The sequence below is a fragment of the Phocoena sinus genome, chromosome 8 (assembly GCF_008692025.1).
Source record: "Phocoena sinus isolate mPhoSin1 chromosome 8, mPhoSin1.pri, whole genome shotgun sequence".
NCBI classification, from domain to species: domain Eukaryota; kingdom Metazoa; phylum Chordata; class Mammalia; order Artiodactyla; family Phocoenidae; genus Phocoena; species Phocoena sinus.
The window spans coordinates 10,149,261-10,161,674 of record NC_045770.1 but is presented as its reverse complement, the minus strand read 5'-3'; the positions used below and the strand labels follow the sequence as shown (position 1 = coordinate 10,161,674).

At 41.9% G+C, this 12,414-nt stretch overlaps 1 protein-coding gene across 3 annotated transcripts in view; it reads left to right on the top strand.

Moving 5' to 3' along the window:
• Window positions 1-12,414, top strand: part of UBASH3B (ubiquitin associated and SH3 domain containing B) — a 148,167-nt gene that overhangs the window by 128,112 nt on the left and 7,641 nt on the right. For 2 of the 3 annotated variants that reach the window (XM_032641562.1, XM_032641563.1), the window contains exons 11-14: window positions 92-236; window positions 6,084-6,190; window positions 7,633-7,742; window positions 8,943-12,414. The exon at window positions 8,943-12,414 is cut by the window's right edge and continues 1,191 nt beyond it. In XM_032641562.1, coding sequence (XP_032497453.1) covers window positions 92-236; window positions 6,084-6,190; window positions 7,633-7,742; window positions 8,943-9,080 — 500 coding nt within the window. In that variant the 3' untranslated portion in view covers window positions 9,081-12,414. The remainder of the gene's footprint in view (window positions 1-91; window positions 237-6,083; window positions 6,191-7,632; window positions 7,743-8,942) is intronic. The other variant, XR_004351193.1, reaches the window with a different exon arrangement.

The following is a 12,414-nucleotide window of genomic DNA, read 5'->3' as shown; positions in this document are numbered from 1 at the left end:
GAGCATTTTTGTAACAATTTGGCCTCTAATTTACTTTTCCACTGAGAACATAGTAATACTCCCTTCATCTTCATTTTATTTTCCCTCTAAGGTTTACAACAAGAAAATCACTTGAAGATCCGCGTAGAGCCTGGTTTATTTGAGTGGACAAAATGGGTTGCTGGGAACACACTACCTGCGTGGATACCTCCATCAGAGTTAGCTGTAGCCAACCTGAGTGTTGATACAACCTACAGGTAACCCTCTGAAAGCGCTGTTTCCTGAGGCCAATGTGGAAGTACTCTTCTCCACCAGGCCAGGCTAATTAAGGAGATGAAGGACCAGATGTAGCCCACAGCCAGTTGTCCATATTGCTGGAAGTCACGCTATGATTAAAAAAAAAAAAAAAAAAAAAAACTGGAGAAAGCCAGCATTCCCTTGTATTGGGCATTGGTGTGGAGTATGTCTCCCGTCACATGCACTAGGGCTTTCTGACTTTACTACATTGATTTCAGTGAATAATAAAACCACTTCGCATGCCAGGAGCACACACCAGCTAATGATAAAGCAGTTCAGAAGCCTGTTGGGAAATAAGGGAAATGACGGTGTCTTGCCTTGGATTGTCGCTTTCGATTTTTCCAAGCATTTTTAATTATCTTCATTCATTATTGCTATAACCCCAGGATGGAGGCAAAGCCACTTTCATCTATGAGAGAGTTCTGTGGGCTGCCAAAAGTTATACACGTAGTGGACATATCTGACAATAATAATAACTAACCTTGATTGATCATTTTCTGTGTGCCAAACACTGTGTAATCTGCTTTACAGTAGTCCTTTGCTTTTTCCATTAGACTGTTATTAGAAAGAAGTGTTTGTAGATTGTAACATACTTACATTAACCATCAAAAATCCACTCGGGCTTCTTACTGACGTGATAAAAAAGAATGCTTTTTGTGTTCTTTACAGCAATATTTATTTTAAATATTTTTAGTAAGCAATGATATTTTTCTCTCTAACCCCTGTATTTGGTTTAAATATTTTTGTTAGTTGTTCCTGTTAAGTGTTTAAAATACATCTGATTATCTTGTCAGTGAAGTTTTAGGTTGAGCGTTAAAAAAAAAAAAAAAAAAAATCCACCCAGACATTCGTAAAACGTCTTTGAAGAAGGACAGATATCACAACCATCACGGTGGGGAACTAAATGCATGTCTTAAAACAGAGTTTGGAACGAGTGACCAATATAAGCAAAACTTTCTTCCTTGTGCTATCCCTTGACCTTTCATTTCAAATACCTACCCAAACCTCAGATGAACCAATGTGAGTTTCTGGCTAAGGTAGGAGAGAATAGCTTTTCTTCCATACTAAGTTTTGGCTCTGCAAATAAGACCTCAGATAACCCCATTAATTAATTAACGTGTGCTACTTCTTGCCTTAAAGGGATGAGCATTCCTCAAAAATAAGATTAAATCAGTCAGATCCTCTACTGAAATAATTCACATTTTGTCCTATCTATCTACTCGATGGCCACTGTTTTTCTGTTGCTTGGGAAGCAGCAATAAATGATTGTCCCCATGCCAACAGCCATCATCCCTCTGCCCTGGAGAGAGAACAAGTTACTGCCAACGATGGTAAAATGACTTTCCTCACCTACCACCCAGCCCCACCCAGGCCAGCTAGCCTTCGGATCCCCCTTTAAGTGCATCCTGCAATTCTTCCCAAGCTATTTACAAAGGTCCCCAGAATCGTTCTACCTGAGCCCTTCAATGCGCACACAGACACATACCCCACCAGTAGTACGAACAGAAGGATGAACGCCAGGAACCTGGGGGTCAGGACACGGTTCATATTCCAGATTTCCTTTTCCTCTACAAAAAATCAAAGTTGTGTTCAACCGCTTTGTGTTGGGGCTTGGGGTGGTGGTGAGATTAAGCCTCTAATTCTATAAATCAGTCGTGAAATTCACCCGTCAAGCATGTGAGAGGCACAGCCCCTAGAGTCAGACTCACTCTGAAATTCATTCTGTCAAGTGAGCAGGGCTTCTGAAGCAGGTAGTGGTGCCCAAATGATTGACTGAAGAAACGTGGTGATGTGCAGAGGGGCAAGAACCGACAGGCAGGGTATTATAAGCCAAGCAAGCACTGCTCATAGATCCCTCCCTGTCGCCTTGAACAGGAGGGAGGAGCGGCTGGAAGGTGGATTTAGGCTGGTGACCAATATCCAAGTGTCAGCCACGGGCAGCAAGACCCATCCTGGGGGCTGGGTGTAGAAAGCAGCCCCAGGGGAGCTAGGCAGGAAGGAGCAAGACAGACAGAAAAAACAAAATACACACCAGCTGCGTGAGGCTTCGGAACAGGACCCTGACTGGGGCAGGCAGGGAAAAGGGGATGGGGAGCCATGGATCTGGAGTATTAGAGGGACAACAAATCAAACTTCGGTGTGGGACTCGGGGCAGAAGCCTGCTCTATAGTCTGGACCAAAGTAGGCTGGGGAGAGGAGCGTATACACGGGAGAATACTATCCCAAGGGTACTACCTGTGTACCCAGAGCTCTGGGTGCCAGGTCTAGCTGGTGGTTGGAGGCCCACCTGAGTCCCAGAATAGTACAGGGGTCCTGTCAGAAGCGGGATGCTGCCGACAAGAGTGAGAAAGCTTTGACTGTCCCATCCCCTTCAGGGCTCGTTCAAACATGGAAGCCATTCATAGGTTCCACTTCAAGGCAAGAACTGATGAGGAGGAACTGGATTCTGGCGTCTACCAACTCTCCACTTCCGCAAATCTTGTACATTATAGCGTGGTTTCACCCCTGCCGTGACTCCCTGAACCAAAGAGGCCTTTTGTCACAGTGTGTCTGTGTGTGTGTTGGGGGAGGGGTCCTGGGAAACCAGGTGATGTAAATGGTAATGGAACTGGATGAGAAGTAGGGATGGGAAGAAAGGGTTTGCTCCAGAACAAGGAGGCACATCCCTAACGAGTGGGGAATTCATGTTTCTCCCTGTCACCCAGGGTTTTGTAAGATTCAGAAGGTGGTTTTCTAGGAGAAATAGTATGCTTGCAGAGAGAATGTTATTTAGATGAAGGCAAGTTACCTTCAGATGGAAGAGCATCCTTCCTCTCCAGACAGTAAACCCAAGTGCACAGGAGGGCAGCTTTGAGGAGGGCACTATCAGAAGCCATCCAGGGTGAAGGATAACTTGATAGGTATTAATCTCAGACACAGGTTCAAATCCGGGCTCTAAGAGTCGCTAATGATGTAAGCAAAGGCAAGTCAGCCGTAGGCCTTTCTAAGCCCTAGTTTTGTCATCCATAAACTCAGAATTTGCAAAAGGGTTGCCAGGTGGGCTATGTTCAAAGAACGCAAGTAGAGCGCTTTGCGCAGAGCCTGACACACGGGAACCTCTCAGTAGATCTTAGCAGCAGCAGCGATGTATTCTGATGCAAATGCCGTGAGAATTCACTTTGAGAACTCGCTAGCGCCTCCATGCACTAAATACCAACAGTGAAAGACAAAATAAGAAAATATGACACAGTTGTACTCGGAAACAAGGTAAACACCTCATAGACCAGAAAACTAAATAGCAAAGGAAGGTGGGAGACAGGAGTGACTGGGATTGAAGACATTCAGGGTCACCAGGATCGGAGGGCCCTGCTTTGACCATCGTCTTATATGCGTTTGTACATCGTGTCATAATTGTCATTTACATCATTAGCTTACTCACCCCAACCACACACAGAGAGGGTTTTCTTCATCTTTATGTTCCCTGGACTTCTCCAACTGCCAGGTATGTGGTCTGTGTTCAAACTAAGAAAGAAAAGGAAAGGCTGGTGAAGCGTTGTTAGCTCACAAGTCCAATGGACCTAATATCTCCTTTAAAAACCTATCCTTACAACTCCCCATTTCATTTTATGAGACCAGCATTACCCTGATACCAAAGCCGGATAAGAATACTACAAGAAAAGGGAACTACAGGCCAATATTCTCAACAGATATTAGCAAACCAAATTCAACAGCACATCAAGAGGGTGATACACCATGATCAAGTGGGATTCATCCCTGGGTTGCAAGGATGGTGCAACATACAGAACTCAATAAATGTGATACACCACATTAGTAGAAAAAAAGATGATAAAAATTATATGATCATCTGAGTAGATGCAGAAAAAGCATTTGACAATATACACCATCCTCTTCATGATAAAAATTGTTCAACAGATTGGGTATAGAAGGAACATATCTAAACATAATAAAGGCAATTTGTGGCAAGCCCACAGCTAACATCATACTCAATGGTGAAAGGCTGAAAGCTTTTCCTCAGATCAGGAACAAGACAAGCATGGCCACTCTCACCACTGCTATTCAACATAGTTCTGGAAGTTCTAGCCAGAGCAATTAGGCAAGATAAATAAATAAAAGGCATCCAAATTGGAAGAGAAGAAGTGAAACTCTCTGTGTTTGCAGATGACGTGATCTTACATATAGGAAGTCCTAAAGACTCAGAAAATCCTAGAACTGTCAGAACTAATCAACAAATTCAGCAAAGTTGCAGGATATAAAATCAACATACAGAAGTCAGTTGTGCACAAAAATAAACTCAAAACGGATCAAAGACCTAAATGTAAGGCCGGACACTATAAAACTCTTAGAGAAGAACATAGGCAGAACACTCTTTGACGTAAGTCACAGCAGGATCTTTTTTAAAATTTATTTTCTTATTCTTGGCTGTGTTGGGTCTTCGTTGCTGCGCGCAGGCTTTTTCTAGTTGCGGCGAACGGGGCTACCCTTGGTTACGGTGCACGTGCTTCTCATTGCGGTGGCTTGTTGCAGAGCACGGGCTCTAGGCATACAGGCTTCAGTAGTTGCAAGATGCGGGCTCAGTAGTTGCAGCATGCAGGCTCAGTAGTTGTGGCGCATGGGCTTAGTTGCTCCGTGGCATGTGGGATCTTCCTGGACCAGGGCTCGAACCCGTGTCCCCTGCATTGGCAGGTGGATTCTTAACCACTGCACCACCAGGGAAGCCCACATGTCTCCTTCTGAATTATGGTTTTCTCAGGGTATAGGCCCAGTAGTGGGATTGCTGGGTCATGTGGTAGTTCTATTGAGAAAAGGGATCCTTGTGCACTGTTGGTGGGAATGTAAACTGGTACAACCACTACGGAAACACTATGGAGGGTCCACAAAAAATTAAAAATAGAACTACCGTATGATCCAGCAATCCCACTTCTGGGGTATATCCAAAGGAAATGAAAACAAGATCTCAGAGAGATATCTCCACATAATATCACTTATATGTGGAATCTAAAAAAGCCAAGCTCAGAGAAACAGACAGTAGAGTAGCATGGACACCCATGGGACCGTGGGGAGGGGGAAATAGGGAGAGACTAGTCAAAGGGCTACAAACCTACAGTTAAAAGCTGAATACATTCTGGGGATCTAATGTACAGCATCGTGATTATAGTTAACAATACTGTGTTATATTCTTGAAAGTTGCTGAGAGAGTAAAGCTTCAATGTTCTCACCACCAAAAAGAAAATGTGACATAATGGAGGTGTTAGCTAAGACTATGGTGGTCATCATTTTGCAATGTATAAATGTATCAATACATTGTATATACCCTTAAACTTACACCATGTTATACATCAGTGAAATCCCAATAAAACTGGGAAAAGATTAAGTAAAACTTACCCTTACTGCTTATCATGTGCAAGCCTACTAGAGGCTTGGGAAATCTCTGGTGATTTAAATAGATGAAGAGATCTAACCTCTGCTTGGCTTCCTCTTATTTATGTGACCTGGGACTGACTGTCAGTAAAATTAGTCAAACTGCTATGAGATATCCTGCAAGGGAAGCCTGAACTGAATGTTTCTTTTCAGCCGGTCACTTTGACACCATGCACACATGGCCTTTATTTCTGTACATTCTGCATATTAGGACCCCACTTCTACATAGTTGAAATACCCTTCCCTGTGCCTCCATCCTTTCTAGGGAAATGGATAAACAGAAATATGGGAACTTTAGAAAGGTCTTGAACTAAAACTTAGAGTAATGTCAATTGCTTTGTCTTGGGATCAAAATGTTTTCGATGCCTTTGTTCATTTTTCTATTGCAGACCTCACATTCCAGTCGGCAAATTAGTGGTTTCAGAATCCTATGACACCTATATCAGTAGAAGTTTCCAAGTAACAAAGGAAATAATAAGTGAATGTAAAAGTAAAGGTAGGTATTATTTTGGACTCCATAGTTAAATCTGTGATCATTTTTCCACCATGGTTAATTGGCTATTCAAGATGGTTCAACGTGCTTTGACAAACTTGCTTAATTAGTAGGAAAGAAAAATATTTCCAGACTCTCTTAATAGATACTTTCATGTTAAATTTGTACTATTCTCTTGAGTACCTCAAATGGTAGATATTCCGTGGAAATACATCAGACTTAGTTACTCTATGAAATTACAGAATTCTGCATTTCAGCTATTTATCTTCCACTCTCTGAAGGAGGTTCCCTATTACAGTTTCCAGAAATTCTTTACCATAACACTGTTTTGCCTATAATTGGATCCAGGAGCATGGACACCTACACACAAACACACCGACACAAATACACCTACCGTCACTACTACCACCAACCGAGAGCAGTGTGCTATACGACTCAAGTCTGCCACTGAATTTTATAATCATTGAACTCAAATATTTAATGATGTGTAGGACTGTAATATTTGTAGTAAAAAGGGCAGGTTACAAGAGAGTCTGCACATTCCCATCCCCCACTAAAAGTTAAAATATTTATCTTCATAGAGCAAAGGCTGGATTTACATACACCAGAAAGTTAACAGTGGGTAGCCCTGGTCAACAGTATTGTGGATGGTTCCCGCCTTTCAGTTATCACTTGTAAGCCACTCACTTCATGACCACCCCTGTGGTACCACCCATCCCCACTGCAAAGAAACTCAGCATGTTCTATCAACCAGAAAGTCTCAAGTGCTCACAGCTCTACAATGGCAACATCAAAAACTATAATATATTAGAAGTGATAGCAGAGAGCCCTGTAGACATAGAACAGTTTTGTACCTTGATTGAGGTGATGGTTCCCAAAAGCTCCACATGTGATAGACTTGGCTAAAGCTGGTGAAATCTGAATAGGCTATGTGGAGGATACCAGTGTTCACTTCCTAGTTTTGATAGTATACCTTAGGCAAGACGTTACCATCAGAGAGGCTGTGTGAAGGGTGCATGGGACCTACCTAGTGTGTGTGTGTATAGTATATATTGCAAGATACATGTTGTATATATATGTATGTATATGTGTATATGTATATACATATTATATAATATGTGTATATAGTATATATAAAATATACACACGTATATCTAATATGTAAAATATGTATTTGTTACCTCCTGTGAATCTAATTACTTTAAGATTGAAAGTAGGTTTGTTGTTGGGTTTTTCTGTTGTTTTTGTTTGTTTGTTTTTTGTTTTTAATGACATTAGGCTGCCTTAACAGTACAAAGCATTTTCAAAATCTTGCTTTTGGCCGAATTGTCTCCTTCTCGAAAATGTTTGCCTCTCCCTGGAACACTTGGCTTCAGTACTTATTACAAGGCTTACATATGTCTTTATAGAAACAGTCTTTTCAGTCCTTGCTTTTTTGCCCCCAGGAAATAACATCCTGATTGTGGCCCACGCATCTTCCCTTGAAGCGTGTACCTGCCAACTTCAGGGCCTGTCACCTCAGAACTCCAAGGACTTTGTACAAATGGTCCGAAAGGTAATTCCTGCTTGCACTTCAGGGGCCTGTGGGGCCTCGGAGCTTCAGAATGGTTCAGTGCTGGCTGATAGCGAAGTTCTTTGGAGCTGGGAAGGTACATTTATTGGTTTATTCAACCAAGATGTATTGAATGGGGCTCTGTTTAAGGCGCTTTACCAGGCCTTGGGTAAGAGAAAAAGATGTGTTTGAGCTACTTCTAGCTTCTAAGAGCTAAAACTTAAGAAGTAGCTAAGAACCATGAGCACATTGTCTGGGTTTCCCTGTGGGACCATGGAACGGATACGGGGGAGGTTTGTGGGCCAAAACACAGCATCTGACAGCTCAGCTGGAAGAGAGGTCCTGGCGGATAGGCCAAAGGAACCAGTGATTCAAAATGATGGGGCTGAAAGGCAAACCCAGGAACAAGGCAGCGAGACAGAAAACCCACCAGGCTGACCAACACATCTGGATTCTTCCTTCTCATGCCTGTGGAAGAGGTTTTCCCTTCAGCCACCCTCCCACATACACTTCCCTCCAGGCTGAGTTATATGCTTCCCGTAACTATCCCCAGAGAACCTGGTTCAAACTCGACGGCAATTCTTTTCTCACTTTTTTAAAAACTTACTTACGTGTCTGTCCTTCCCATTAGTCTGTAAGCTGCTTGAGGGCAGAGATTTTTGTCTTGTTCACAAATGCAACTCTGGACACACACACAAATACGTTTTGAAATGCCATGCCTACTGAAGTTAGGAAGGGCACACAGCTTCAGCTCTGAATGTGTTAGATACACATGCCAAAAAATGAAAGAAAAAGCAGGATAAAACAAATTCTTAAAACTTGGTTCATCTTTCCCATTGTCCAAGTATAATTTCAGAAATGTTTGAGCTGCGTTTTCAGCTTGACTTGCAATTAGGAATGAACTCCTACCACCTTAGCTTTATACATGAGTTCCTTTTTTTCCTCCCGTGCTATATAGAAACCATGTATAAATAATTGCACTAGAAGCGCTCACCATTTAATGAATCCTTCCGAAGAATCCTCTTGCGTTGTAAATACTCTTCCTTCTAATTTATCAGTTCTATCCATTTCATTTTCAATATTTTGGAGGGGATGCTTGCCTACAAAGCCCTGATTCATTCCTTTGAGTTTTCCCTCGTCTAGGTAAAAGTTAAAGCACTCAACCTGTTTTCTATTTTCCCTTTCTTTACTATCTTACCTCAGATCCCCTACTTGGGGTTTTGTTCCTGTGAAGAATTAGGAGAAACTGGAATCTGGCAGCTGACAGACCCACCAATCCTCCCTCTTACCCATGGACCAACTGGGGGCTTCAACTGGAGAGAGACCCTGCTGCAAGAATAACCGCACGAGCGAACAAGAAGAAAAGACTTGACTTGAGGAAGGCTTTGGGAGAAGTGTCTTTTTATGTACTTAGTTACAGTGGGAAAGTCTACACCACATCCTAAGTGGACAGCTCAGAATAATTTAGCATATTTCCTTTCAGGCTTTAATGTTCTTAGGATGAGACCATGTCAAGGAGAGAAAGACTTGATTCAGGGGAAAAAAATTCATTCTCCCTGGACTCTTGCCTCGCTAACAAGGCTTTCAAGAATTGTCTTCCTATACAGGGGCACCTGCTACAGCAGAGGATGTTTCCTCCCTTCCACCTGTGCTAAGGAGCCTGGGTCCTCCCAAAGAGAGCTGCCAGCCCACTCTGAGGAAGGATGCAGGAGAATCCAGCTGGAGGGACACCAAGCTGCCAGTCCAGTGATGGGCTTTTCTTTTCTTTTTAACTCCATGTTCCAGTTAAAACCAAGCTGCAGAATTCTTTTAAGGTGATTAGAAAACATGCGGTTTCCCATCAGTTTCTACCCTCAGTATGACCCACACACACACTAGTGCTGCTGGCTCAGGCCATCTGCCGGAGGACTCTAACCTTCACCCTGGTACCACCACATCACATTTTCTCTAGAGAAAAGCTGACTACAGCTTTGTGCTACTGTCCTACCCCCTTGCTTCTATCTATCTGTGAAATGGGGAGACAGCATTTTTACTCTCCAAAAGCACTTTTTGGATACTCAGGAGGAAGATAAGATAAACGTGTGAAGTATTCGACTGTAGGAGCAGGGAAGCAACGAACTTGCCAGATATATCAAAGGAGTTACTCGCGTCACAGCTTAACGAGCCACAGGACTTCTGAATCACCGTGATTCTCTCGTCTTCGCCCCGAGAGTCTAGACCATGTTAGCTGGTTAAGGATGTTGACATTTTCAGATGTACGTGAAATACATCCTTTGAGTCAGCAAGAAGCTCATTCTTGTGCAATATGGACGTCGTTACAAACCATACCAAGGGTCAGGTCATTGTACGCTTACAGTACATGTCAACCATAACAGAACACCCACAAATGCATCAGTTACATCCAGAGATGTATTATGAAGTCAGGGAACTAACTTAAATGATGACAGTCACGACTGCACTGCTGCTGGTGCTGTCGTTTTTGTTTGTTTGTTTTGCTATGGTAATTTAAAAGAGGTAGGTAGGGCTACTTAAGGAAAGTTGGGAGAGCCACATCCTGTGGTATCTCGTCACACTTGCTTCCTGAATTAGGAGGGAGTTTATTTAAAAGAAAAACAAATGACAGTCAAGCGAAAACAGTTATCCATGTCTAGTTAATTGTGTGACTAGCTGACTGTTGACGGCAGCAGGCGATGGTCTGGCATGGTATAGTTCACTCTGTAGAATATATGTGCAAAATGAAATCTCAGCCATTTAAAGAGAACATTCATGTAAAACAAATCAGTATATATTGTAGCATTAAACAAGCTTCAAAACCCAAAGGAGAAAACATATGGGATATAAAAATAGATCTGTGCTCCTATTTGAAACTAGAATTTGATAGTCCTTGAAAAGAAGAGGAAGTGAAAGGATGCTGGCTATGTATGTTGATCTGCAAGAGGATTATTGTTGAGTTTTTTTAAGTCACTTAGAGAAATACGTCATGAATTTTATATTTTAAGAAATCTTGATTTCTTCCAGCATTGCACAAACACCGATCCAGCTTCTGGGTCTAGAAATGACTCTGTGCTGACATGATTGATTAATATAAAAGTTTTCATCTTAAACTGGGGGAAATACTCATATTAAAGGTTTTAAGAGAAAAGTCCCAGCATGGCCAATGCAGTGTCGCTGCCAGTCATTCTTTTATCTGTAATTAGGTGAATCCACTGTAATCAGTTCTATAATGTTTATTAGATTCTCCACAAATTTTCATGGACTTTCAATGCTCAGAATAAGGCTCGAACATTTCATATTCGATTTCCTTGAAAATTGTAGCAGTGTGTCCTGGACAGGGTCTGTACTCGTATAGAACAAAGTTCAGAACAGGTTATCCCTCTCTCCTTCTCCATGATCTTAAGCCTTTGATGACCTGATAGATTGGTTTAGCTGGGCTACGGTCCAGTGTCCTTAGTCCAATATGGACAAAGCCTTAGGCCATCATCTGTGTGAGCAAAGGGAGGCAAAGATCTGAAATAATCTTCTGGATAATTTAGGGTGGAAAACCTTGAGTCAAAGAGTTCATTCCTCTGCTTTATCCAGATTGTTGAGCAAGATGGCCTGAATTCTCATGAAATTCTCTTTTCACATTTACCTAATTAAAAAACGAAACTTGGACTCCAGTTGAGAAATTCTTTGGAAATTGTGTTGAATCTATGTGTAATAAAAGGAAGAGACAGCTGTATTCCGTGATTTCATATCCATTATTGCTATTACGACTCGAAGTTCAGGCTGGTTTCTTTTGAACTGAGGCTGATGCTTGTTAAATGTTTTGGGGGGCTAGGAGAAAGCAGGAAGGCAGAAGGGAGGGAGGGGGGCAAGGAAGCAAGGGAGAAAGGAAGGAAATGCCAGATTGGAAGGAGCAAATGGTTTCCTGTAGAGAGGAAATTTTTTTTTTTAATGTTGAAAGTTATCTGAAATAAACTGAGATAAAATTAACTAAAGGATTTAATCTGGGATTGAAAGTCCAAAACAGTCTGCTGCCTGCACAAGTGTACCACATCAACCCGCTAATGGCTCAGTATTATTCACAGATAGACTTTGGTTTCAGTGATTTTAAAATGCCACGTCTATTCCTTTGTGGACTAGAATAATTGGCACATTTTAATGCACAAGCTGGGGGTTTCATTTTCCCAGGCTCCCACTCCATCACTGCAATGGTAGCTGGGAGCTTATTGCCTCACCCCAGCAAGGAGTTCAGAATACAGTGTTTTCCATTACATTTAGATTCATAGAATCTGAATGGCTGATTAAATGGCCATCTGATGGCTGAAAGAAGGGGGGTATTTTTCACCCCGTATTGAAAGGCTTGGGGGAGTCTCTAGTTTTTATTTTAATTATACTTTAACCAAAGAATTCTTTTAAAGTAACCTTATATTTGAAAGACAGTTTTGCAAAAAATGAAAATAATAAAAAATATCTCCTGGAGTGATGTCAGTTTGGTAAATCATTGTTGATACTTTTCTTGCATTTTAGGCTGCTGTGGTCATTTTCCCGTCAGTGGAATTTGGAATGCCTATGGATTGTCATTCAGTTGTGCTTAGCATTACCATAAATGTACCTTTTCCACTCAACTAGCTGGGTTCGTATTAAATCAAGTCTCTTATTTCAATTACCTAGTGTCACTGGGGACTGACTG